General features: G+C 42.7%; 2 protein-coding genes and 1 long non-coding RNA gene across 7 annotated transcripts in view; 1 reads left to right on the forward strand and 2 right to left on the reverse strand.

Annotated features, from left to right (window-relative positions):
* Window positions 1-3,106, reverse strand: part of TMEM245 (transmembrane protein 245) — an 83,987-nt gene extending 80,881 nt beyond the window's left edge. For 2 of the 4 annotated variants that reach the window (XR_014882369.1, XM_085220532.1), the window contains exon 1: window positions 2,325-3,106. Coding sequence is in view for 3 of the 4 variants with exons in the window: in XM_085220532.1 (XP_085076658.1) it covers window positions 2,325-2,927 (603 nt within the window). In the remaining variant the exon portion in view is untranslated. The remainder of the gene's footprint in view (window positions 1-2,324) is intronic. The other 2 variants (XM_085220530.1, XM_085220531.1) reach the window with 2 other exon arrangements.
* A 502-nt stretch (window positions 3,107-3,608) lies between these two features.
* Window positions 3,609-22,490, reverse strand: FRRS1L (ferric chelate reductase 1 like). 2 transcript variants are annotated; one of them, XM_085220541.1, is made up of 5 exons: window positions 22,021-22,490; window positions 20,089-20,173; window positions 19,468-19,606; window positions 15,748-15,994; window positions 3,609-6,180 (listed from the first exon to the last, which is right to left on the reverse strand). In XM_085220541.1, the coding sequence occupies exons 1-5, from the start codon at window positions 22,421-22,423 to the stop codon at window positions 6,041-6,043; spliced, it is 1,014 nt and encodes a 337-aa protein (XP_085076667.1). In that variant the 5' UTR covers window positions 22,424-22,490; the 3' UTR covers window positions 3,609-6,040. The 2 variants fall into 2 exon arrangements, with proteins under 2 accessions (XP_085076667.1, XP_085076666.1); XM_085220540.1 differs by lacking the exon at window positions 3,609-6,180 and adding an exon at window positions 7,105-15,278 and having other exon boundaries at window positions 22,021-22,483.
* The window catches only part of LOC146544652 (uncharacterized), a 65,194-nt gene continuing 62,096 nt past the window's right edge, over window positions 22,355-25,452 (forward strand). Inside the window, exon 1 of the long non-coding RNA XR_014882371.1 lies at window positions 22,355-22,687. This is a non-coding gene — a long non-coding RNA (uncharacterized LOC146544652). The remainder of the gene's footprint in view (window positions 22,688-25,452) is intronic.

Raw genomic sequence — 25,452 nt, forward strand, 5'->3', positions numbered from 1 at the left:
GCTTGTAGACTAGCCTAAGATCCTGGGCTTATTCTCCAAATGCAGGATTTTACAACTACTGAAAGATTGGGCCTATCATAATGGATTCCCAACTCAAACTGCAGAAGTGACAAAGAAATCCCAGACAGGAATGCAACCATTTCTCAATCTTCATTCATCAACACTGTGAATAGCTTTTCCAGATTTGAGGACAACAGCACTAGAAAGCTCTGCAGTGTACTGGTGCCAAGATGCAGTTTTCTATGTCACTATCACATGCTACTCCTGCATTTGGAGAACGCTGTTCTGGAAATAATAAGAAATTTCATCTCCGTATCACGGCTTAGTAGGTATCATAAAGATACTTTTAGAACACTAAATGGTACCCAAATAAGCCATAATTTTCTCAGTTGAATTCTAATAACAGACACTTCTCACTCCCCTAGTACAGCAGAGGGAACCAGAAGGGTAGGAGAGAACTGTGGACATTCATCCTCTCTGCAAGTAGCAGGGCCAGCCAAGTGGTGCAAAGCTACCGGTGAAAATAACTTTACACCTTTGCTGGACAGAATTGTATGTGCCTAGAGCACAAACAATCACAGTTTGTAAGATAAAAGCTGCCATAAACAACTGCACAATGCTACCCAGATGCAGCTCCTACTGTCAAAACCTGCCACACTGCAACAGGCATTACTGTATCTTTTTAAAACTTTTACTAAATTATTTGTACATTATGTTCCTGGCAAAAGTGTTCCTTACTGGATAAGGGAAAAAAATATTTATTCTATATTAAGTTGTTATGTACTTAAGTATTTCCAAACACGGAAATCTAGATTGGCTTAGCAGGCTGCTAAAATTAAGGGCAAAAAATGAGACGACATCCCTTTTGCTTATCACAGAGTATCTACTAACAAATTTTCATGCACGATAATATAGAGAAAGAACCATTCAGATCCCAAAGAACAATGGAGCAAACTGAGTTGCAATATGCAAAATTCCCATGTAGCTAGCAAGCAGGCCATACACATACAAACATGGTCCTCCAATCAAACATGGAAATGAAGCAGCTTTAAAATGCTTAACTGAAATCAAAGCAGATGCAGCTCAAGGCTCCTCAGCAGCATGGATAAAATTAAGTTACTTTGCTGCAGCTTTGAGATTATACAAGTGATGCAGAAGAGAAGTCCACAAAACTGGAATAGGAAAACACTATAAAATGTATAGAAGATGCCTGGCTGAGCAGAGGAAATTCACAAAGGGAAGCACTGGGGTTCTCTCTTGTACAGTGTCTCAGGAAGAGAATCAGGCAGTGCCACACCTCCACGTTTCTCGAGCACCTTCAGGAACAGTGACTCCACCACCTCCCTGGACAGCCTGTTCCAATGCCTCATCACTCTTTCTGCAAATGTATGTTTCCTAATTACCCAACTTGAACCTCCTCTGGCGCAACTTAAAGCCATCACCTTGAGTCCTATCACTAGCTAGCTTAGCGAGCTACTGGTTTGCTTAAGGAAGACCACACTTAGCTCTTTAACATAAACCCCACGTCCTCCCAAGGAACTTGAGGCTTTAGAAGTTCTGGGAACTTCTTTTTTCTTCCCAATTAAAATCTTACAGCACTTCATCGAACAGGAAGGTCACTTTAGAATCACCAGAACAAAGCAGAAGAATCAGACACAGCCGAAAAGCCTTTGGCGAGCAGGTACAGCCACGGGGTAGTGCACTACTTAACTTCTTCTGGTAGCTTTCCACACACCAGCCATCGTTACAGCGTGATTAACCAAGTCCAAATAAAGGACTGGACTCAGCCAAGTCACACAGCCTAACAACAACACATCTGCATAAGACGCTTGCCAATCCAGAGGGAAATCTGAAGCTTAGCAAGGTAATGGCACAGCAACTAACCAAAACTTCCAGTCAGTACTGACAAATCACGCTGTTCCTTCACCACTTCAACGCAGGTAAATGGAAACACTTCTAACTTGTCTCTTTATAACAAGAGAACGCCTGCCTGTCCTGCCTACTCAGTCTTAACCATACTCGTGAGGACTACACACATCTCCCCAACACTTTCCAGCACACGAATACTTGGGAGCAGAAAGCCACGCGCATCCCTTCCCATTTTCACCCTCCAGCCCGCCCTATCTACACCACAAACACACCGGTGTAAACGACTGAAACCACCCGGCGGGACATCTGGCGGCACACACGCGCCCGGCCCCGCCGCGCTTCCACCGCCCGCCTTACGGCTCCCGCGACCTCCGCCGCGCAACAAGTGAGATGGCGCCGGGCCGCGCCCAGCCCCGCCACCGCCCCTTCCTCTTTCTCTCCGGCCCCGCACTCACCCACTGGCTGCTGAAGTAGTCCAGCCCCTGGCAGATGAGGCGGGCGACCTGGGCCAGCAGCACCTGCACGCCCAGGGAGCTGCCCAGGCAGTACAGCCCGTAGAGCAGCGGCCCGCCGGCGCCAAGCAGCAGCAGGAGCCGCCGGCGCCGCAGCACCTGCTCGCCCAGCGCCTCCACACCGTAGTTGGCGAAGCAGAGAGGCAGCAGCAGCGCGGCCAGCAGCACGGGCGTGCGGGAGCGCTGCAGGCGGCCCAGCCAGCGGCGGCCCAGCGCAGTCAGCGAGCTCTTGAAGGGGTGCAGGAAGGTGCCGCACAGCACGGCCCAGAGCAGCGGCCGCAGGAAGGCCTCCAGGATGAAGTAGACCAGCACGGCAGCCCCGCAGCACAGCCCCGCGAACAGCAGCGCGCCCGTGTTGTAGAAGGCCTGCTTGATCGGCTTCTCCAGCCGCGGCAGCGACATCCCCGTTGCCCCGGCCGGGCCGCCCGGCGGCAATCGCGGCGCGGCCACCGCCGCGCCCTCCGCCCCGCCGGGGGAGCCGCCCGGCCGCCGCCCCGCCGCCGGAGAGCCCGGAGGGGCCGCCGCGGACTCTCCGCCGTCAGCCATGGCGCCCGCCCCGCGGCTCCGCTCCGGCCGCCGGTGCCAGGGGGCGAGGCCGCCGCGGGAGGCGAGGGCGCGGCGAGGCGGCGGGGCCTCTAGTGCCGCCGCGCGGCTCCGGGCCCGGGCGGGGAAGGGAGTTGCCGGCGGGGAAGGGTGCCGGGAAATGTAGTTTTCCCACGGAGGAGCCCGCGGCCGCGCCCCCCCGAACCGCGGCCTGACAGAACGGCGAGGCGAAGGGGAGGGCGGGAGCCCCGCGCGTCTTTCTTCCCGCTTGGGAAATCGCTGGGCGAGGGCCGAGGCTGCCCGGCTCTGCCGCGGCTGCTACTGAAGGGTCAGAGAGAGGAGCGAGGTGCAGCGCAGACCAGCGCACCTGGGCTCAGCAGCTTGTCCTCGGCCCGTGCCCTGCAGCCCCCTCGTAGCTCCGTTAGGCTCTCTTCCATTCCCAGCATTGCACGGTTCACAGTTCAGTTTTATTGCAAAGGTGGAGAGCAAGACAGGTCAGAGCAACTAGAGAACTGTTCTTGCCTGAGCCCACTCTAGCAGCGGGCTGTTTCGCTGTCATCTGTGCTTTTACTGAACATTAAACTCACCAGAAGTAGTAGTTCTGAAGGGATATTTAGACCTGATATTTGTGATTTCATGTTATGTATCATTTTATTTATTTATAAATAATATAAGGAGGAAGTACTTCCCTTCATCAGTTGTACACCAGACACAATACATGAGGTACCAGCTAGTGTTGTAGAGGCAGTATAAATGCCTCTATTAACGTGATTGATCTGAAGGAGTCTTTCTGAGGGCAGGGATCCACTACATTTGAAGCAGCTGGATGCTGTCCAGGTGCTTGCCTGTCACAGCTTTGAGCAACCTTCAGCAGGTACTGAACCTATTGGCAGTGCTACCAGAAGCCTCTGTAGCAATCCTCCTGAAAGTAAAATACAGCAAGATCCCAGGCTGGAACAAGTGAGGATTCGCTCAAAATGCAACAGTCACAGAAACAAAGGAAAGGATCTGCTTACCTTTAGAAGGCCTCAAGGTGTTTAGAGATCTCCAGCAAGACACCCTTACCTCCACTGCCAACACTTAAATGAGGTCTGAGAAGGGGTGGATCCTGGCTTCACCCTTTCCAGTCACTCAGAGGCACTGCATGCACCTGAACTCCTCTGGATTGGCCCTGCCTTCTCACCAGGTGCTCAATCACTGTTTCAAGCCTTGACTTAGCAGTTTCACTACACCTCTAAAACATAGAGTTTGCATGCCTCTGAACATATGAAAAATACATGCCAACTGGAATTTGATTTTGTTCTAGACTTTTTAGGATTTGTATATAAGTTTAACGTTATGTAACATGATGATAGATTTGCAACCACAAAATCCAGGATTTTGGAATGTTTCTTGTGCAATGCAGGCTGCAATTGCCTTGAGAACAATTGCTTTTAACTTATAAAATGGAAATACATTTGATCATAACCCAGTTTTGAAAGGCAGAGCAATATAAAGAATTATAGAATCATAAAGATTGGAAAAGATCATTAAGATCATCTAGCCCAACCACCAATCTGTCCTCACTATGTCCACAAATCATGTCCCTCAGTGCTACATCCACGCAGTTCTTGAATGCCTCCAGGGACAGTGACTGTACCCCTTCCTTGGGCAGCCTGTGCCAATGCCTCACAACTTTTTCTGAGTTGTTTTTACTAATATCCAACCTGACAACAGACTATTGCAGAAACCTACCTGTATCATCAGCCAGGGGAGGAAAGTCGGGGCTTTTTCCACACTTCGTGTAACTCTAGTGCATCTTACAGCTGTAGGTGAGGCAAGGCCTGCCAGTTTCCTGGAGCTTTTGGCTTGCAGTTCCTACTCTTCCATGCCACAAAGGCTTTGCTGCCAGTTACATATCCATTGCTGCTTACAGAGGTCCCTCTTGACTCACGCAGCACCTCATTCTTGTTTGCCAAACAGACCCCATGCAGGTTCAAATGGTTTAACTTTATGCAGCAGAGGCATTTAGAGACCTGCGGGCACTTTGTTTGATCATGATGGTGCATTACAAGCAGCTGTCCACGTGAGAGAGAAGCTCTTACTGCACCTTGAAATGATACTGTCACATCTCTTTGATCAAATATCTTCTTGAAGAGCTCTGAAATAGCTAACAAATGAGCATTGCAACCTTTTCACTTCCTAGAGAAGCATGTCAAAAAGGAGATTCTAATGGTTCATTATAATACATCTATTGCATTAAAATTCAATTAGCAATCGAGATTTGTAGGGGGGAGAAGGATTATTGAGAATAAAAATTCTTCATTTAGATATATAGAGATGCCAGCAAATCATGTCTTCATTGGCACATTGTTATTCCTTTGATTTTTCTTAACAGACAAAGGCAATCACATTCTTCACAAATAGAGATTAATGTCACCTCTTTGCCTTGAAGGAAGCTATAAGTACTGATTTACATAAGTTAAGGATTTGGTCCATACTGCAGAAAACCTTCCCTATTTAATTACAATTCACCAAACATAGCAGAAGGTAAAAAAAAAAAGTGCAAGGAAGTGGCAATTGCTGTTACTACAACATTAACACTGAAAAGCAGAGATGTGAACACACAAAGCAGTCTCTAAGGTGACAGCTCAGGGCGGTTCTTCACAAAATACTTCTGAAGGTCTGAAAACTTAGTTCGAGAACAGATTTCAGGCAGTGATTGCAGCCTTAACAGCCAATTTTGTTGAACAATGTGGCGCAATGCAGTTTTAGATTAGACAGCAATTTAGATGTAGATTGCCCTGGCACTTTGTGTTTTAAGGACTTTTATAGCCATAGGTGTGTAGTGCACCTCAGGGACCTATATTGCCAGAAATTCTCCAGCACTGCCTTTGGATGTGAAGGGTGAAGAGGACTGAAAAGGAGTGCTTTTTGGCCATATAGAAAATGTGTGTGCCTAAAAGTACATATGTGGTAAACATTGACAGTCCTTGATGCTCTCCTGTAGACAGTAATATAAAATGAAATAGTATCTCATGAATAGATGAACTTGTAACTTCTGTCTGCTGCAGCATTAATGACTATGTGTGTTGAACTGAAGTTTTCTGAGTGCCCTTTGAAGAAATTCATAGTTCTCATTCACTTGGCATGCAGTCAATACAGCTGCAATTGCCAGGCAGTCTCAGATGTGATACCAAAATACTGGGTACTGAGGTGGCTGAGAAGCAGAGGAGACAGCCAACACTGGAAACAGCAAGTTGATCACGATTCATACCTGTAATAAATGCACAAAATTATGAAATCACTCAGAAATAAAGCCAGCAGGTGTCAGCACTGGCCCACACAAGCATAAAATGAATCTATCTCTGTTTAGGAAAGTGTTCTTTATTTTTGTTTTTAAACCTGTATAGCTGAATATATGTGTATATGCAGTTGAGATAATCTCACTTCATTAACTCACTTTACTGGAAAAGTAATATCTTGTTCAGATGAAGAAAAAATACTTAACGTAAATGATTACCAGTTCAGTAAGAGCTGGACTAAAGAAATAAAATATATAGCCCTTACAGTTCATCATTCAGACACAAACTTTGTATTTATAGGTCACTTTGTATTTTAAGCTAAAGGAAAAAAAACAAAAAACTTTTATGCGGATCAAAACCGAAGCATTTCTTCAAACATTCTAGAGCCGATTTTTCTTGATGACTGATACAGGACTCTCTCCTCTCCCTTTCCAATCTCCAACTTTATTTCAACATTATGTTTTGGCACTGCTTCAGGAGCTGCTCCATTTGGCCACGCAGCAAGGCAGTGATGAAGATAAAACACCCATATCTGAAATATTGGTATCTGGATTATACTCGCATCAAATACATTACATACACAACAGAGAGGTCACCACAGAAACATCTACATTCTATTCAGTTACACCAAATGTCAGCTGGGTTGATTAGTTAAAATATAGCTGGTGTCTTTTACTTACAGCTTCTGATGGTGGAAAAGAAAAACATAAGCAGTCTCCCACATCTGTTATTTTGTTATAGTGGCCAGGCTCACTGAGTGAAATGGAATTACTCAGGGTAATAAATTGAAACCCACGGAACAACAAGGAATTATTAACACAATACAGGGCACAGAACTTCCTTTTTTTTTTTTTTTTTTTTTTTTTTTTACCTTTTATAAATGCCATACCACACACTTATTAGACTAAAAAAGCATTTATTATAACAGATTTATGTCAAATAGCTAACAAGGCTCACTTTAACACCAACGTTTAGTATAAAACAGATGTTACAAAGCAATCCTTTAGGGCATGCATTGATTGTAAAATAATCCCATAGGTCACTATCATTCCATTATGTATTCATCCACTGTTATTTTTATTCAAGAAGACTGATGCATTAATATAAATAAGTTTAAATGCTCATTGTCTTCAAATGGATGCTGGGTATTGGCATACAGAACTGAGTCTAGTAAAAGAAAAAAAAAAACCACCAAAAAAAAGAACACCACTTAGCACTATACTTACAAAGTGCTTCTGTGTATTAGACCTAATTCTCACCTTGAGAATGCTGAATGAAATCAAAAGGTGCAGATGACATTTCAGCTTCAACCATTACAATTTATGTAACACAAATCCAAGTGGCAAGTGTTAATGTAGTTATGACAGTCTGCTTAACTGCTAAGAAGTTAAAGCAAACCAGATCTCAGAATATACGAATCAGAAATGCCAAGACATACCTAGCATCTGACTTCACCTAAACAGAACTCACAGTACTTCAAATATGTTAACAAAATTTATCTTCCTAAGTGAAGGCTGGGGACATCACTGAGAACTACAATCTCATTTTTCTAATGAAGTTAATAGGTTTGGGATTCCACCTTTGACTCTCTGTCAAGACTTGAGTGATACTTCCAGCTTTAGTGAAAACTGGTCATTCTTATAATTTCAACTTTTGTTGTGGGGTTCATGTCACCATGAAAAACAGAAAAAGAGACCATTGTTTTATTATTAGGTGAGCAATCTAACATTTCAGTACCAGATATGGAATTTGGGGTTTAAACAATATGGTTTTTGCCTCCTGTATTTTAAGTGCGACATCCATTGTTCCCTCTGCAGCTATCCTGACAGTCTATATGAAAATACTTCCTTGATTCTTTAACATCTTTTTTCATCTTGTTTGGGGAAAAAAAAACAAAACCCAAAACAATAATAATGTGAGACGAGTTTTTTTCCACTAAAGAAGGCAAGAAGAAGTTAATATATTAAAAGAGCAAATGTGATTCTGTAGCAGGCAACATCACCGTTTTCATACATATTCTTCTGTATCATTGTCCAAAAATATCAGAAGATTTTCTGTTTTGTTTTAGGTTTTCATTTGTTTGCTTTTATTTCCAAAATACACTTTTACCTTGTGTTTTTAAACCATCTTAAATAATTTCTTCACATCCCTTCAACACATTTAGTATGCCTAAATATTGATTCTGGGAAGAATATTTTTCATTCATCTGGTTGATTGCTGTTGTGAAAAATCAATAATATTTTCGTCCCTTTGCAAAGAATCTAGGTGACTTTTCCCCATATTTAGTCTTCTACTAGTAGCAACTTAGAAAATTGCAACTGAATGATGTGAAGCTTAACAGAGAGCTCTGAGATTAAATTAGGTAACAGACTGCAATCATTTTGCCATGAGTAGGCATTGAAGCCATAAAAGATTTGCAGCTGCTTAGCACATTTGAAAAATCCAGTTCCTTCCTTAAAAATGTAAACATGAATTTGCCATTAAGTAGCATTTAGAAACAACTCAGAAGATTACTGCTAACAGGTAATTCTGTAATGATCAAGTCTATATAAATAATAGCACAGTACCTTTAAAGAATGTTTCTTAAAAGTGTCATATAAAAATTCCCCTTGTAAGGACACTTTTAAGTGGTCTCTAATGCAGATCAGAACTGGTCTATACTGAGCAGTAGCTTTTATACAAACATGGGCTGTGAAGTTCTCCTTGTGCTCCCACCTCACATCAGTGTGAGCAAACATCCCTACCTCAGTAACAAACATGGAAGCAAATTAGGAATGAGAGCTATTGAAATTACTTGGCAATTCAAGGAAAAAAGAAATCTGCCCTTTTCCTTATAGCAGCTCCTTTGCTATTGCCAATGCAATCACAGATTTTCATAGTAACATTTGTTCAATCTGCTTTTTCACATCTACTAACTCCACAAGGTGCATAAGCCCTCCAAAGTTACACTGGTTTTACCTCACTACCTGAATCCAGATGGGAGAAATTAAATAATGGAATATAAGTATACGTAGTTTTATCAAAACTCACCATAAAATAAACTTATGAGAGTTACCTAGGTGATTATTCTAATTACAGGTGTAGAAAAGGAAGGTTATTGTACCTACAAAAAATCAGACACTCAGACATATGACCTCCACAGAATAGTTAGCAAAAGATAGGAGAATAGTTGGCATATGGTAAATAAATAAATAAACTTACAAATTAATTTTTATACTCAGAAAATTGAGATTTTCTTTAAATTGCCAACAGGCTTCCAGTTAGACCCCTGTCTGTGCTGGGTAGGCTGTGGAAGAACTGTATTAGGCCCCAACACAATGCTACAGAAACCTTGATAATGCAATTTCAATTAGGGGAAACAGACAATGGGCAAAGAAAGCTGTTAAGATTTAGAACCTCCCTCTTCTGAGACTCAAGCAGTTTGTGAGAGAGCCAGGGAGCAGGTACACACAGCATCCAACTGCTACAATCACACACAGGATCCTGGCCTTTCTTCATACTTCTAAGGGCAAGATCAAGCCTCTCCCTCAAATCTTGGAGCTTTTTGGGAGCACACATCTCAAGGCATAAATTGGACTTTTTGCCCTTACAACAGCTAGGACTGCAAAATAGTTAAATTCCTGTTCAAGTTAGATTCTGTTGCTTCTTTGCATGTCAAGTGAAATTTCCATGTGATTTACATGTGTCTTTGCCACATGTAAAGTCATGCAAAAATAGCAAGTATGACAAAACCATGAGCCCTTCTTCGTCCTCCAGCCTTAATTACAAAGTCTCTACTCATCTGTCCTGAAGTGTTTGAGGTCGCCTCCACATCATCATCCAGCACCCAAGCAGACTGTTCCACCTGCTCACCACATGCTGTGGCTCAGGATTGAAATGGAAGGTGCCATTTCACACAGGGTAGGCACATACAGCTCCGTGAAGCACCAGAACAACTGGTATTTTTGTATTATTGAAATATGTTTCTACTTCTACTATAAATGTAAGGCTCTTCACCAGCTGCACTTTGTATAAAATATTAGCACTTACACAGTAGGCATCTCTGAGAAAGAGTGATGCTAGACCTTTTGTAATTCTGCCTGTGAAAGAAGTTTCCTTGTCCTAAAGCTGTTACTGAGTACTTTTTGCTGGGGAAACCATTTGGAGAAAAAGTTTAAAAACAACATATCAGTGTACAATGTGTCAGTATGGCAGGGGGTCACAACGTTAATTAACATGCTAGTAAAATGAGGAGGTTTGTAAATGAGCTCCAGTTCTGCCTCTAGAGTGCCAACAGCTAATGTTCCCAGAAGAAATCAAAGACCACAGGGTCTGTGCTCTAAAAGGACAATTTACTTCTTTTTAAATGTCTGATGCAGTATAAGGACAGGAAAAGTAAGGGTATATAAGGGTAATAAAGACTGAAAAAAAGAATAACGCCTCTTCCCCCTTGACTCACAACAGTACTTAGAGAGAAGTGGAGTATCATCTACAATACAGACTTCTAACTGTGACCTGGCTGTTCGGGAAAGCAGCTTTCAGTCCTCCTTACCTGATAACTCCTCTTCACAGCTGGGTTAAGACCTCTCAGGATCATCAGAAGTGAACACAGGGACATAGACTAGTGACAAGGAGCACAATACTTTTCAAAGGAAGACATTAACACAGTTGTATCGCCATGTCACAGTAGTCACTGAGCACAAGGAGAGCCTTTCTTCTTGGTTCAGTCTTAGGATATAGCAACCCAATCAAGCTTCAAAGCTACTACCCAAGCAGTTTGCTGATGCATGCATTGCTCCAGTTACTCTCTAATCCTTGTAGTGAAGACTGAACAAGTCAATGCTAAAAAAAGCTTTCAGAACTTTTAACTCATTTGGGGAGTTCCGGAGTTCCCTTTGATTAGGGTGGTTACAAGTACTTATTTTCCTGCTACCCAAATATTGCAATGCCCATCAATAAAGACAAGGGAGCCTCAGAGAGGTTTCAAAATATCTAATTAAAACATTCTCTTCCAGAAACAGAATAATTCACTTATAATGCTACAACTGTAGCTGAAAGCATCCCGTACCCAACGACGTTCTAAAATCAGCTAAGCTTTTATTTGGGAAAAAATAAATAGCATCTAGAAGTGTCTCAACAATCCATAAAGTTATTTAATTCCATTGAAGAAAAACAAACTTTATAGAGGTCTTTATTCTCTGTTTCTTTCTCCTATGCCAGTCTTTATGGTATAATTTCAGGCCAAACTTGGTATTTGTAGTGGAGTACCTGTCACACACTACAGTCAAAACACAAGGTCCCTTTGTGATAGGCACCATCATAAAGAAGCTGATTGCTCCTTCAAATAGCTTATGAACTTTTAGTACATGAAGTTATAGATAAGATGGACTGAGTGAGCAGAAGGTGTTATGGTTAATGTAACAAGCTATGGTCAGAGCTCAATATGATTCTGTATGGAAAGAATGTATTCAAGATTGCTAATTAATGCCTTGTGGTCTTTTCTGGTCTTATCTTTCTAATTAATTATCTTTGTAATTAGCAACCAAATCAAATTTCCAAAGGCCACCGTACTGTAAATGTGACCTTTCTAAAGCCTCTGCTTCTGTGTTATGTTACCCTGCAGCAAGTTATTCTCACTCTCAAAATTAAAGTGCTTTGGAAATGTGTCATTTAATAGCTGCTTACTGGTAGTCACCATAAAGAATCTAAAAATGATCCAATTTTCAATTGCTTTGAAGAGAGCTACTTTGTAGTAACTGTACAGCAGGGATCAATCCTGCTTTTAAGCATTAGGGAAGAAAAAATGAAAAAAAAAATACTTTCCATGCTCACTTAAATGTTAATAATTATTAGTTATCATATTAAGCTAAGCACCAATGAATTAAAGCCTTTTCATTTCTCTCATAGGCTTTTTGTTCTCGTATTTACTCCCAACTACCCACATCCAAGTGCTTGTACCTTCTTTGTTTTCCTGAATCTGGAAAGCTCACAGTCCTGCTTTTCCTATGACTCTCAAAGTGCCACAATACAACAAACTTTCTTCTCTGAAGAAGAAAAACAACAAAAAACCCACCACTTATCCTACCTCCTGATTCTAATTTATCATCGTTATTTTCAATATTCAGTTCTCCTTAAACATTCTGCCAAATTTAGAGAATGCACGGTAGCTTTTCTAATACCTGTGAAGCAGTATACAAAATCTTAGAGCAGTTTACCAGGGAGTAATAATAGCTCAGCCACAATGTAAATGCCAAATAATAGATTGCTTTGCTGCTTGTTGTGGACTTTTATTTCCTTCCAATTAATCAGAGATGCTTAATTAGTGCTAATTAAGTATTTTGAAGCTCAAGGATCAAGGTCATTTAGAAGTGCATATCTCTGCTAATATTTCAAAAAGAGAAATATACAACAACAAAAACACCAGACAGAATGCTTAAAAGTAACCTGAGGGGAAAAAAAAAAAAAAAAAAAAAAAGGAATTGTATTTCTACCCTAATTTAGAACATGGGTACACCTGTGGCCTGAAGCAGTTTATGCTTTGCACTGGGCATTCCCATAAGTGGCTGTGCTTCAGCTCTGACCTCGCTATTGCTTTAGAGCCTGAACTTTCAGCCTTTACACAGCTCTGACTCCCTGCGGTGTGCTTTACAGTGCAAAGCAGCAATACCTGTGTAGTACATTTACCTTGGTATTAGTATTGCCATATTTAACATATGTCTCTGCCTAGGTCTAGCCAGGCTATCCTAAGTGCAGCACTGTATTAAAGGAGCCCAAATGGGTTTCTATTACACTTCAGTATTCTTCAGTTATTAGATTAGCCTTTAGTGGGTAATCAGGGAAATGCAGTAAATTACAAGGCCATAAACTAACGTAACCCCGAGGCTACTTTGAGTAGCTGTAATTTCAGAAAAGGGGCTGTGGTATCTCAGCTCCCTAAACTGCCTATGCTTTAACACAGGAGAGAAGGAATTAGCCCTAATAACTTCCTCACTTCACCTGGCTGCTTACTATAAAACTCATTATCCACGACTTCAGCTCTCTGTTTCTGCTAATCTTAGACCTCTGTTTTACAATCATGACTGTCTAAAGCTGACCCTCCTTATCAGGTGGCTTCCACTACATATTTCATCAGATAGTGAGTTGGTTATTCAACTTGTGGAAGGTAATTTACACGAAAGAAGCCACTATATGCACTTTCAAAGTTCACTTCAATTTGCATTCTTCTCACCCCTATTTAACCTTAGTCCAGCAATTTTAAGCAAACAAATCCTTAAAGACATCAATGCAAATGTTACATGTCTCTGGGAAATCTTTCTCTAGAAATAGTAGTAAAGTATTTGTGATAGAGTTTGCGATTCCTTTTCAAGCCTGTTTCACATACTTGAAGAATTGCTTTCAGGAATGTAGAGCCTAAAAAAAAAAAAGCTATTAACTTCATTCCATGAAAAATGATGCAAACCCAGCAAAGCTTGTTACTTTTTTTACACTCTATACAGGAATGAAAATACAAAGAATGTCTATCACGTATTTTAGCAGATCCTACGTTACAGAGACCTTAAGTGCATCACATTAGAGAGAATTTTGGTGCAATAATGCAAGTTGGGAAACAAATGAGCAACTGTACCCAAGCACACTCAACTGCTACACCTATACATGTCACGTGAATATCAGAAATTCTCTACACAAATTCAGTGTTCAGAACATTCTATGGCTCAAATGTATTTTGACACTTTACAGTTTGATAATATTTAGCATTCATCTTTGTATAATTTATTGGTGATAAAAAATTGAAGTGCATTTCCTCTTTAACCCATCTTTTCCACTGTAACTATGTTTCAGCAATGATTTGATGAAAGAAAAGATGCTAATCTTTTTATTAATTCCTATCTCTCCTTAAAAATAATCTCAGTTATATTTCCATTTCTTTGTAAACGAATATCTGCTGCCCATATTCACCTTTAACCTGAACAGGATATACAACACAGAAAAACAGATTTCTTGGTACTACTGCACAACTATTTAAAATCATATTTACATATCAGCAACATTGCTACTTTTAAATAAAAAGAAAAAAATACTTCATTGATTGGGAGGATGTGCTATGGCTTGTTAGAAACTTCAGTGTTCTCTGTGGCTTACACTTGCTTTTCCTATGTATGGAGAATTCAAATGACTGCATTCTCCTTTCCCTTTGTTTACATAATGTAATGTCTCACACAAGCAGGTACCTCACACAAAACAAGCAGATACTTCTTTCAAGAAGGTTGTTGAAACACTATTGTTATAAAGACATTGATCATTTCTTTCCATTAAAAAAATCCTGTTCATGCTTGATTATGCAAGGCTAGTTTTTGAAAGTACCAGAGCAAATAAACCTTGATAAATATTAATTAAAAAAATAATAATCCAACTGTCCATTATGGAAGGATAGCTTTTTTACTGCAGTGTCAGCATCCTGATCCTAAGTTCAGAAACCACACTTGGACTTTCTCTGCACCAGAAGTACCAAATGGCATTATAATGTTTTCCCAAATTTGCTTTCTGAGTGATTTGGAAGGCATTTTTTTGTTATTTGATAAGATGTGCATCACGAAACTCTCCTAACCACACATACAGACACCCCTCCCAAACACACACACACACACGCACGCACTTATTTTACAAAAGTCTTCGTTAAGCAAGTAGTCACAACACTGAATATTGTCTCCTATTTGTTCATTCATTATTCTTAAATGATTTGTCACCACTCAGCCACTCAAAAGATGGTGATTTCATTCCTCTGAGAAGCTAACTATGTTCAAAAGCAGCTAGATGACAATGGTGGTGTGATATAAATTCCAATAGAAATACGCATCATCCATCATATATCCATCCATCCTGAGAAACTTTCACTGCAAATTCTCGTTACTTTCCAGAGGTCAGGGGGTTCCCATCAATAAATAGAAGGTCAGTGCAACAATGAGGAGCAAGCAGAATGGAGAAGAGAAGGTCTGATAGGCAGCTGATGGCATGAAAATATCTTCATACTTGTAAATACTGACCACACGCTCTGATACAGGTGGTGAGTCTATATCGTGACGAGTTATAGAACCTTTAATAGGCAAGGGCAGAAAGAAATAACATCAGCTGCATTAGATTTCTAAAGATTTATCAAACAAATAGGTAGAAAGACTTAATTTTCATACACAGAGGAGCATGCAGCATTACAATGTCAGTGAGTAGTTATTGCTCTGCTTTCTGAAATTAAACTTCTGAATAAAACAAATGACATTCAAATAAACAATAATCATCCTTCAGAGGAATTCAGAACTTCCAGTCATGAATTGTCCTAACTTAAATTTAGCTTTGGAGAGTGAGAACAATAGCTGCATAACCAAGAAAATATGATATGTAGGACTCTGCTAGCTATCTCACCTTCCTGTTTCTATATTCTTAAGACTGATGCTGCCAAAATTTTAATTCATTAAAAAAAGGGGGGAGATATAAGTAAGAATAATGTCACTGAAAGACATTTATCTATTTTGGTATGTAAGTTGTCAGTAGCACAGATACCAACTTACCCTGAATTGCTGGACCCCAGGCAAACAGATAGTACCAATTCAAGTGCAGATCTACGATAGTTTCCTCTCGGGGAACGTATACAGGACGCTTGAATCGACAAGTTACACGATTGTTTTCAAAAACCCCCTCTTCATCTCTAGCAGGATTTCTCTGGATTTCTTTAGCCCACTGACCAACATTGTAAAAGTGCTGTATTCGGACTCTTCCGTTATCATCGTGAACACAAGCCATGACATCATCTCCTCCCTACATGGTAAAAACATTTTTGCAGAAGGAAAACAAGTGTCACAAAGCATTTCCTCACTTACTTATACAACTTCAACTATTAAAAACAATCAAGGCTTGGATCTCTCACTCCCTTCTAAGTTACAAATACATAAGTATTCTTTTCCCTAGAAATGTTTCTTCATTCAGATTGAACAGCACGGACTAAATACTAACAATTACTTATTCTCTCTGCATTCTTGTTTGGATCTCTCTAATATCCAAAACAACCTAACATACACAACACATTTATAAGGCATAAATCACTCTGACATCACACAATGGATGAGTAGAAGGCTGTTTTCTTTCGCAATGTGTGATTTTCTGGGAACTTGCTTCAGTAAAATTGGTGGTCTTGATTCCTTTATGTGTGCAAAATCTACTGTATCAGAATTGCGGACAGAAAAGCAATATAAGTTAGAGAAGATTAATCTACTAAATCTGTATAACTATTATCCTAAACTATAGCCTGTCTTTTCTAATCTCATGTTCACTTATGATAACTTCTCATTTATCTTAAGAGAAAATGATCAGCAAACAGCAACAATACAGAATATTGCAGAATACAAGAAAAGATTAATCAACTTGTGCCCCTTCCCATCGTATAAACTACCAATCAAAGAAACAAGGGATATAAAGAAGTGTGAGGCAATTGTTTGTGTAAGTCATTTACAGAAACATTAAAACAGTTGTTAGAATAGTTTATTCGAGGTAACTGTCAAAGTTGCAGAGCACTGCATCATACACGTATTAATTTTAGGAGCACTGTCTTGTAGATGCCTTGTTGTCATGAACCATTAAAACACTGCAAGTTTGATGCATGACATTTTGTTGAATGCCACTTCTACTAGGTATCACTACTGTGTTAGACACAGGTCCTACTCTTCCAATACAAGTCTTTCTGATAGGTCACACTGATGCCGCAAGCAGTGCTTGCTAGCATGACCATCCGTCAGTTTGCTGTTATGGGGAAAGGAATGAAAAAGGGCACAGTGCATCTCTCTGGAACTATGCCTGCGAAGGCCTTTCTGTACCTATTATTACTGCAGGCTAACTTTCCAGCTTTGGTCTTGAGCCTATCATTGCTTTCCATGGCTTATTTTCTAAGTTTAATTTTTTCTTTTCCTCTGAGCACCAATCTCTGATTTCTAAGTACAAAGAGGCAAAACAAACAAGCAAACAAAATAACCAACAAAAAAAAACTGTTTCCACATTCAGAAAAAAAAATAATTCTGCACCTCATTTAACAGAATGACATTACAAAATCCTAATTAGGCACAAAAGCTTATGAGTGGAAAACTGTAATGTTATCTGAGACAAAGAAGTAGGTCACAGGAGTTAAAAAAATCTGACAACCCAAAAACACTTTTTTTCCCTTGAACTTTTTGGCTATCCAGGCCACACTGTTTTCATCAGGGTACAGCCCTTTTCTCACAGCAGAGCTTTTGTGATGCAAAGTCATTTTATCATTAAAGTATCCCAGATTCCAAAACATCCTCAAGTTATGACAAGGGATGAGGTCATCAGGGGAACAAGAGAGGAAGGCAAACACCAGCTGTTTTAGTCTAGCTGACCAGTAGTTCTCATATGCATCAAAGTTATAATGAAAATCTTTCTGCTTTCGTTCTTATTACTGGAAGATGTGACTTTATGTGCTGTTTGGTCCACCTGGGCTGAAAGGTAACATATGCTTAAAGGCATAGCTAGTGTGTCCCAGGGACTATCATACTGTACAGACCTTCCAGCCACCAAGCACAAGCACAACTCTGCCTGCTCAGGCAAGCTCATGGGCTACAGCACACATCCTCATGGTTGGGAGTTGTGCTTATGCCACCTGCCCTGCAGAAAGTCATATTTCTGACTGAGGGCTATCATGCAGGCAGGCCGAGTAGTTTATCTGCGCTCCTGAGTGAAATGGGAGGGAGGAACTCAGAGAATATAATGGGGGCAGGGGTGGGAACAGAGATGGGGCTGCATTGGATGGACTGCACACACAGGCTGAATGGACCTGAAGTCATAGGACAGGTTGGACTGAGTGGGCTTGCAAGGGAGCACGGGGAGGGGAAGTGATACTGCAATGCACAGGATGGTTGAGAGGTGTGGCAGAGAGCCTGGCAAGATCGCACTGAGAAGGGTTAATTGTACTTGAAAGAAATTATCTCTCCAACGTCTGACTAACCATTGAAATTCAGTGTCTTTGCTTTGAAGTGGTAGTACAGGTACACAGGAGTTACAAACTATTAACATGATCTCTAATAGCTTAGGGACAAGTATTTAAAGCAACTGACCTGCTTTGAAAATCCTGTTGACTACTTGTACTTTCCAGCATCCAAACTCCTCCTGGTATTTGGCTGTAAAACCATACCTCACAACACTCTTTATAACACAAAAGATTGCTCCTCTCTTCATTGTGTTTATTTGCAGCATCATATTCAAGACATAGTTACTGATGAGAGAAAGGCACCTGTCTTCATATTTTCTTTCTGATTCTCATTTTTGGTCTGATGAAATGTTGCTAAGTTAGTGTGAGTCTTCCCATTGCCTCTCACGGCTCTACAGCACGATTTCCATGTTTTATACTTTTTCTGATTAGTGCTTAAACTGAACAAGAAAGCACTCTCCTCTAACTAGCAATCTAGAACACAGACAGTATTTTCCATATACTCAGGAATGTCTCTGCATATGAAGACCAATGTTATAAAATACATTTTAATCCTAAACGTGTTACAAGGATCACGAACAAAACACGTTTGCAGAAGTTGTCTATTGCTCAGGTTTTTTTTAAGTCCAAACAGTATATGCGCCTCTTTGCCCAGTGAAACACAATGACAAATAAGGCTCTTCACTAAACAACCAAGTAGATGAATGAGCATAAAACAAAACTCAGTAAAATCCAGGAGAGATAGAAGATGAAATCCTAACAGGATTGCTTTCTAGAGTACATATATTTAAGTAGTAATAGTAGTCATTTTGTCACATATTTATGGCTTTCCTGGAATAAAACACAGAGATAAAAGAAACAAGAGGATTTCCAGAGTTTTTAAGTGAAAGCCGTATTTGTATCTGCGAAAGACAGATGATTTACTTAAGAATGGAACTATGTGATATTTAGTTCCTGATGTGCCTTTTGTCCAAGTAACACCAACATGAAAAACTCAACAGGATATTATAATAAAAAGACAAAAAGCTAGTAATATTCAAACGCTCAAAGATAAACCAAAACACTGTTGTACTATTTAGCAAAGAAGGGAAAGGACATGCTACTAAGGACGAGGCAGTTTTGAGGAGACAGCAGACCTAGCTTCTGGTCCTTCTGGTGACTATTGGGTGCTTTGCTTTCAGGAAGTCAGTTTTTATATACATGCTCTGCTTCTGACAGATAAAATACAAAGTATTGATATTCTGGCATACAAAAGTGTTCACACTATTAACGTGAAGAACTTTATGAACCTTACCATTTTCTTGTCTGAGGAAAATCCCACTGCTACCCAGCCATCGGTATCAGCACTCAACTCAAATTCAACATCAGCTCCTATTCTACGGTAACTTAGGAAGTAGTCACAAGTCTCTGCATTACAGCCAGGTTTGCCGTACCTAAATGGAAATGGAAAAACATGCAAACTTTGCCTTTCAATTTCTTGCTGTAGATACTATGTTTCTGCAAGAAAAACTAAAAGAATGTACTTTGGTAGAGTGGCGGTAAAACATAAATTACTCTAAACTGAAGCAGTACTGTTAATTGCTTGCAAATATTACCTTCTTAGAATAAGAACGTATAATGTTTAATCATAATGACAAGCAATACATACGCACAGTGTTACTGTGTTGAAATGCTGAGTCCCTGTTTTGTAAGTTAGCGCTTCAAGAAAATGCAAAGATTGTAAGTTAATCTAGTCCACACCTCTGATATCCTTAAATAATCTAATTTACTTAAATAAAGCAGTCCTACACTATAGGGTAGGTTCCCAAATAATAAAAAAATATTCAAACGAATATGGAACATTGATCAAACTCTTGAATGCAATCAGTCAGCATTTGCAAATGTAAAGGTACCTGCGTTTTTATGTCAGACTGACCTGAAGCATCCCTTCGTTTTTCCACAGTCATCCACTCTAATTTTCGCAAATGGATCCACAGGAGGTGCAGTAGGGAAAGGGTAACCTGTAGAATGAGGATAAAGCATAACCAAATAAATACAAGGAGAAAAAAGCAGTAACACTGAAGAGTTCCAGTAGTGTTTACTTTGACTGGTGATAACTGAGCTGTACTGACGAGGGACTAGCTTGTCACAGACACGAGCCCTCTATCAGTAGGTCCAGGATTGAGATACTAAAATAACACAGAGAAATGAAAACATTTCCTCAGGTTTGCAACATTCTTCAGGTGGGGGAGAAAAGCGCTGGAGCACAACTTTCCAGGGCAGGAAGCCTTCCACTGACCATGTAAGCTTTGGCAGCACGAACATGGAGCAGGGCATTCAGCTAAGGCTTGGGGGTCTCCACTCGGCTGGCTCTTCGTGCATGCTTGGATCCCTCGGAATATCTGTAAGGGAGAGAATTCTGACTTCTCAGCTTTAGGAATGGATACTGAAGGGATACTTTCTCCTTTAAGAAGTATAGAAAACATGCATTGAGTTGGAAGGGAAGAGTATCAAAACAGGCCTGCAGCAATGACCTACAATCACTTGTGAAGTCAGGCACAGAGGAGACAGATAAGGAAGGATCTATGACTCCAGGCAATAGCTTATCTGCTGTACTGTAATACACTGAAGACATGGCATGAACATCTGCAAGCAGACCTTTCCTCTCCTAGAATCACAGAATCATTCAGGTTGGAAAGGATATCTAGGATTATCAATTCCAACCGACAGTCCATCCCCACCATGCCCACTAACCATGTCCTTCAATGCCACTATTTCTTGAATACCTCCAGGGACTCCACCATCTCCCTGGGCAGCCTATACCACTGCTTCAACACTCTTTCTGAGAAGAAATCTTTCCTAATATCCAACCTGAACCTCCCTTGGCGCAACTTGAGGCTATCACTTCTCATCTTATTACATAGATTTGTTTTACAAATAGCCACCTTCAGTTTCGGTTCATCTAACCTGCAAGTGGGAAGGTTCTGTGTTCTTTCCGTCATGTCAACAATGCACAACATAGGTTTTACTGTGAAAAACCTTCGATATTAAATATATGTTTTTCTCTGCAGATTGGTTTTGGCTTGCAGAGGTTCAGTTTTGTTCTATAAACATTGGTATTTTAATGTGATTTTAGTCAGCCAACTTAAAAACAAAACATTAAGTTGTGAAGCCAGAAAGAGCTCTGAAAGTTGCAGGCTGCAGCATCTCCAAACAAACAGGAGTGTGTGCCCTGCCCTCCAGGCACTGGGCTCCACGGGCCCTGATTCACCTTTTAGGCTTCTGATAGTGCCAAAGGAGAGAGGAAATAGGCCATAACCCGCAAATTACAGCTTCCATCGGCCACACCATGGGCTAGGTAAAGCAGTCAGCTGGTTTAAGCTTACAAAGCTAGCAACATTTCACAGCAGTTCATAGTGGAGCATCACCACGAGACTGACTGCAGTACATCCCACCTTCTCACTGCTTCATTTTTTCCCACTCTATCCAAAATCTGTTTCGAAAAAGAAAAACGCGGCCGTATTTCTTGCCACTCACGCCATCACACGGCTTTTTAACAATCCGATAAACCCTTCCATCACTCTCCTGTGCCGCCTCCCACACGACCGAGCGGCCGAGCATCGCGCGCCGGCCGCCGCCTTCTGCTGCCCTCGGCCGAGCGCTGAGCCCGTGCCCCGCCGCCCCTCGCTGCCTACGGACCCGCCGAGCCCGGCACGGCGCGCGGCGGCCCGCACGGCGGTGGCTGCGTGCAGAAGATGGCGGCGGGCGCTGGCCTTCGTCCTGAACGCCGCCGCCGCCGCCGCCCGCCCCGGCCCCGCGCGGCCCCCGCCGCCCGCCCGCCCTCCCGCACGGCCGCCCCGCGGCGCACCCTCCTCGGAGAGGTAGCGCAGGTCGTAGAACTCGCTGGCGAAGGTGCCGTACGAGGAGTCGTGGTGCGGCCGCGCCGCCTCCTCGCCCTGCTCCCCGCCGCCCGCCTCCCGCCGCCCGCCGCCCTCCTCCGCCGGGCTGGCGGCGGAGCCGGCCAGGAGCAGCAGCAGCAGCAGCCGCCGGGCGCCGGCGCTCCGCACCGCCATGGCGGCGGCGGCGGCGGCGGGGTGGGGAGGCGGCGGCGCCGAGCGCGCCTGGTATCCGCCCGCCCCGGGCTGCTGCGCCGCCGGCAGAGCGGGGGCGGCGGGGAAGGAGCCGCAGCGCAGAGGAGAGACCGCCCCGGGGTCGGCGGGGGCGCGGGGAGGGAACGGGGGCGTGGGACGGGGCGTGGGACGGCCCCGCATGGCGGCACCCCAAAAGGTCTCAGCGCCCCGGGAGCGGCGGGGCCGTCCCGCCCGCCTGCTGCATGCTGAGCTGCACGCCGGGTCCGTGTGGGGTTGGAGGAGTTGTGAGGCGGGACCGAGTTACGTTCATCGCAGGTAAAGCAGCCGCTCGCTGTCAGCCGCTCGTTCGTGCTCGCATGCTGTGCGGCGTACCCGCGGGTGTGCGTGCTCCCACCTGACGGGGCGGCGGGCTCTGCCGAGCCACCAGAGCCGCGTTGCGCCCAGGTAAGCCCTGGCACGGCCCGCGTGTGCTTCTGCTGCGTGATGCCCGCGGGTAGCACTAAGGCAGCGGCTTCACAACTACATTAGGGCTTGGTTGCATCTTCTGGTCATAACTCCTCGCTTTTTGGTGGGGCTTTGCGTGGTTGCACTTCCTTTACTCGGCCAAACTTCGGGGGGTGGTGGTGAGGCGGCTGAACAACTGCAGTTTGCAGTACCCTGACAGTTACAGTGACCTTTCATTTTTGATTGCTGATGACTCCTGGAATTACTCTCATTTGGAGCTGCTTTTGGGGTGAGTCCGTGCCCCTGGGCTGGGCAGAGATGCTCACTGCTGCAGTGCTCCCAGCGAGCACCAAGTGCTCACTCCAGACAGAGCAGCATTCACTAATGACTAAAAAAGTGCAAGAGTAATTTTGATCACGTGCAAATTCAATGTGTACTCAGGCAACCTATGTAAGAAGCTGTGGGAGAGCAGCACCATGCTCAGATACAATATAATGAGTCTCTTCTTCCCCTTGCAATGCAATTTGGCAAACTTTGCAGGGCCAATGGAAAACAAGCAAACAGCAATAGAAAAATCCTTACAAATCAGGCTAATGGGAAAATAAGGCTGTGGCTTATTCTTTCCAGTAATAATCAGCTCTGATGAAGGGCCCCCATCTCCTTTTGGAAATAGCCACCCAACTGCCATACCGCCTGTGAATAAGCATTTGCTCAGCACTGGAACAGCTGTCAGCTGTGTGCATTTTCTCCACACTGGAAGCAGGCTTGAGAGCACTGTGTGATGCTTCACAGCAACAGTAAACATGTGGGATGTTTTTCTGCATTGCACGCACCTACACAAGAGCTATCATTTTAAATCTGACAGGTGAGATACTGTCAGTGATCGCACTGGAGTTGTGCTCGTTTACGAAGTTGAAGATACTGCTACTGACCCTACTGTGTGCCTCCTTCCTGTTAAATCCTTTAAATTAAAAATTAAAAACAACTTTTGACACTTTTTTTTTTTTCCCCCTAAAACCTCACCTAAGCATTGTCTGTGTTACCATAATGGCTTGCTTGTAGGAAGCAGTGCCATAGTTTGACTGCTGGAGCACTAATGAGGACCCTCGTTATTTCACGGAGAAGAGTATAGAGGCATTTGCAGCAAACAGGAGAATCCACAGTGCAACTAACAGCAATGCCTGTGTGGCAGCACTTCTGCAGCGAAGATCCCAATGTAATTGAGTAGTTAAGGCTGCCACCCAAAAATTATTAGCAAGAGTCAGTGGCTCTGTGGCCAGGTGGAGGCTGGTCGTGATTCATGGCGCAGGTCTGGGGCTCTCTCCTGTGAAGAAAGGCTGAGGGAGTTGGGCTTGTTCAGCCTGGAGAAGGCTCTGGGGAGACCTCATTGTGACCTTCTAGTACTTGAAGAGAGCTTATAATCAAGAGGGAGACCAACTTTTTACATGGTCTGACTGTGAAAGGATAAGGGGGAATGGCTTTAAACTAAAAAAGGTGAGATGTATGTCAGATGGTATGAAGAAATTCTTTCCTCAGTGTGATGGGACGCTGGAACGGGTTGCCAAGAGAAGCTGTGGATACCCTAACTCTGCAAGCATTCAAGGCCAGGTTGGATGGGGTCCTGGGCACCCTGGTTTGTTGGGTGGCAACCCTGTCCACTGCAGGAGAGTTGGAACTACATGGTCTTAAAGGTCCCTTCCAACCTAAGCCATTCTGTGATTCTATGACACTAGTTTCATGAGCAGTGTTAATCCTTGAATGTTCAAACTTTTGATGTGCTGTACTTTGTGGCTTGCACAACTTGGTGACACCTTTCCTGGATGGGACATACAAATGCCACATTATATATGAACTGCACGCTAGAAGGCACTGTGGTCCTTCAGCATGGAGCCACTCATAGAATATCCTGAGTTGGAAGGGACACACAGGGATCGTTAAGTCAAACTCCTGGTTCCAACATGACCACCTAAAATCAAACCCTACATCAGAGAGCACTGTCCAAACACTCCTTAAACTACAGCAGCTTGGGGCCATGACCCAGAGGGCTCCCTGGGGAGCTTTTTCCAGTGGCCACAGTGGGAGTCAGAGGTCTGGTGATTTCCAGTGCTTCTTAAGCTATTATCTTCTACTTCAGGGAAATCCTGGAAATCCATGGAGGCCAAAATGCCTCCATGATTTATTCACACTATCCTGGACAATTTCTTGGTTTGCTGGTGCTCAATCTAGCAATCCATTCCCAGAAGTGGAGGTTGGAATTTTTCTCACTCATCCCTGGAGGCTAGTCTCTTGACTTTGCATATTGCTCAAATACACTTTTCCCCTAGATGTTCATTCATTTGGGGCTGTTTGGACTAGAAATGAAAGCCTCAGGAATAAGTTATGGTGTGAGTGTCCAGCCTTTTGCCTTGCCTTGGCCACACTGAAGGAATTGCATTGGACTGCATATACATAGGTTGCAGTGAAAGTAATGCCTCCTATTTATTTACACGGCAATGATAACAAATACATACAGCACAATAACACAATTTAATAGAGCACATTCTCAGCTACAAAACACTATTTTTTTCAACACAGTCATCACCATTAACTATGCATTTTTGCCAGCAGTGAACAAAAGTCTGAATGCTATGCTTGTAAGAATTTGTAATGCCAGAGGTGACCCACTGTCACTGTTACCACTGCTGAAACACACCACCCTTTGCCTCTGTTGGTCTCTAAAAACATTCAGCAGGTGTCAATAAATCTCAGTGGGTGCATTTTTTTCC

Source organism: Meleagris gallopavo, chromosome 3 (assembly GCF_905368555.1).
Source record: "Meleagris gallopavo chromosome 3, MGAL_WU_HG_1.1, whole genome shotgun sequence".
Lineage (NCBI taxonomy): Eukaryota > Metazoa > Chordata > Aves > Galliformes > Phasianidae > Meleagris > Meleagris gallopavo.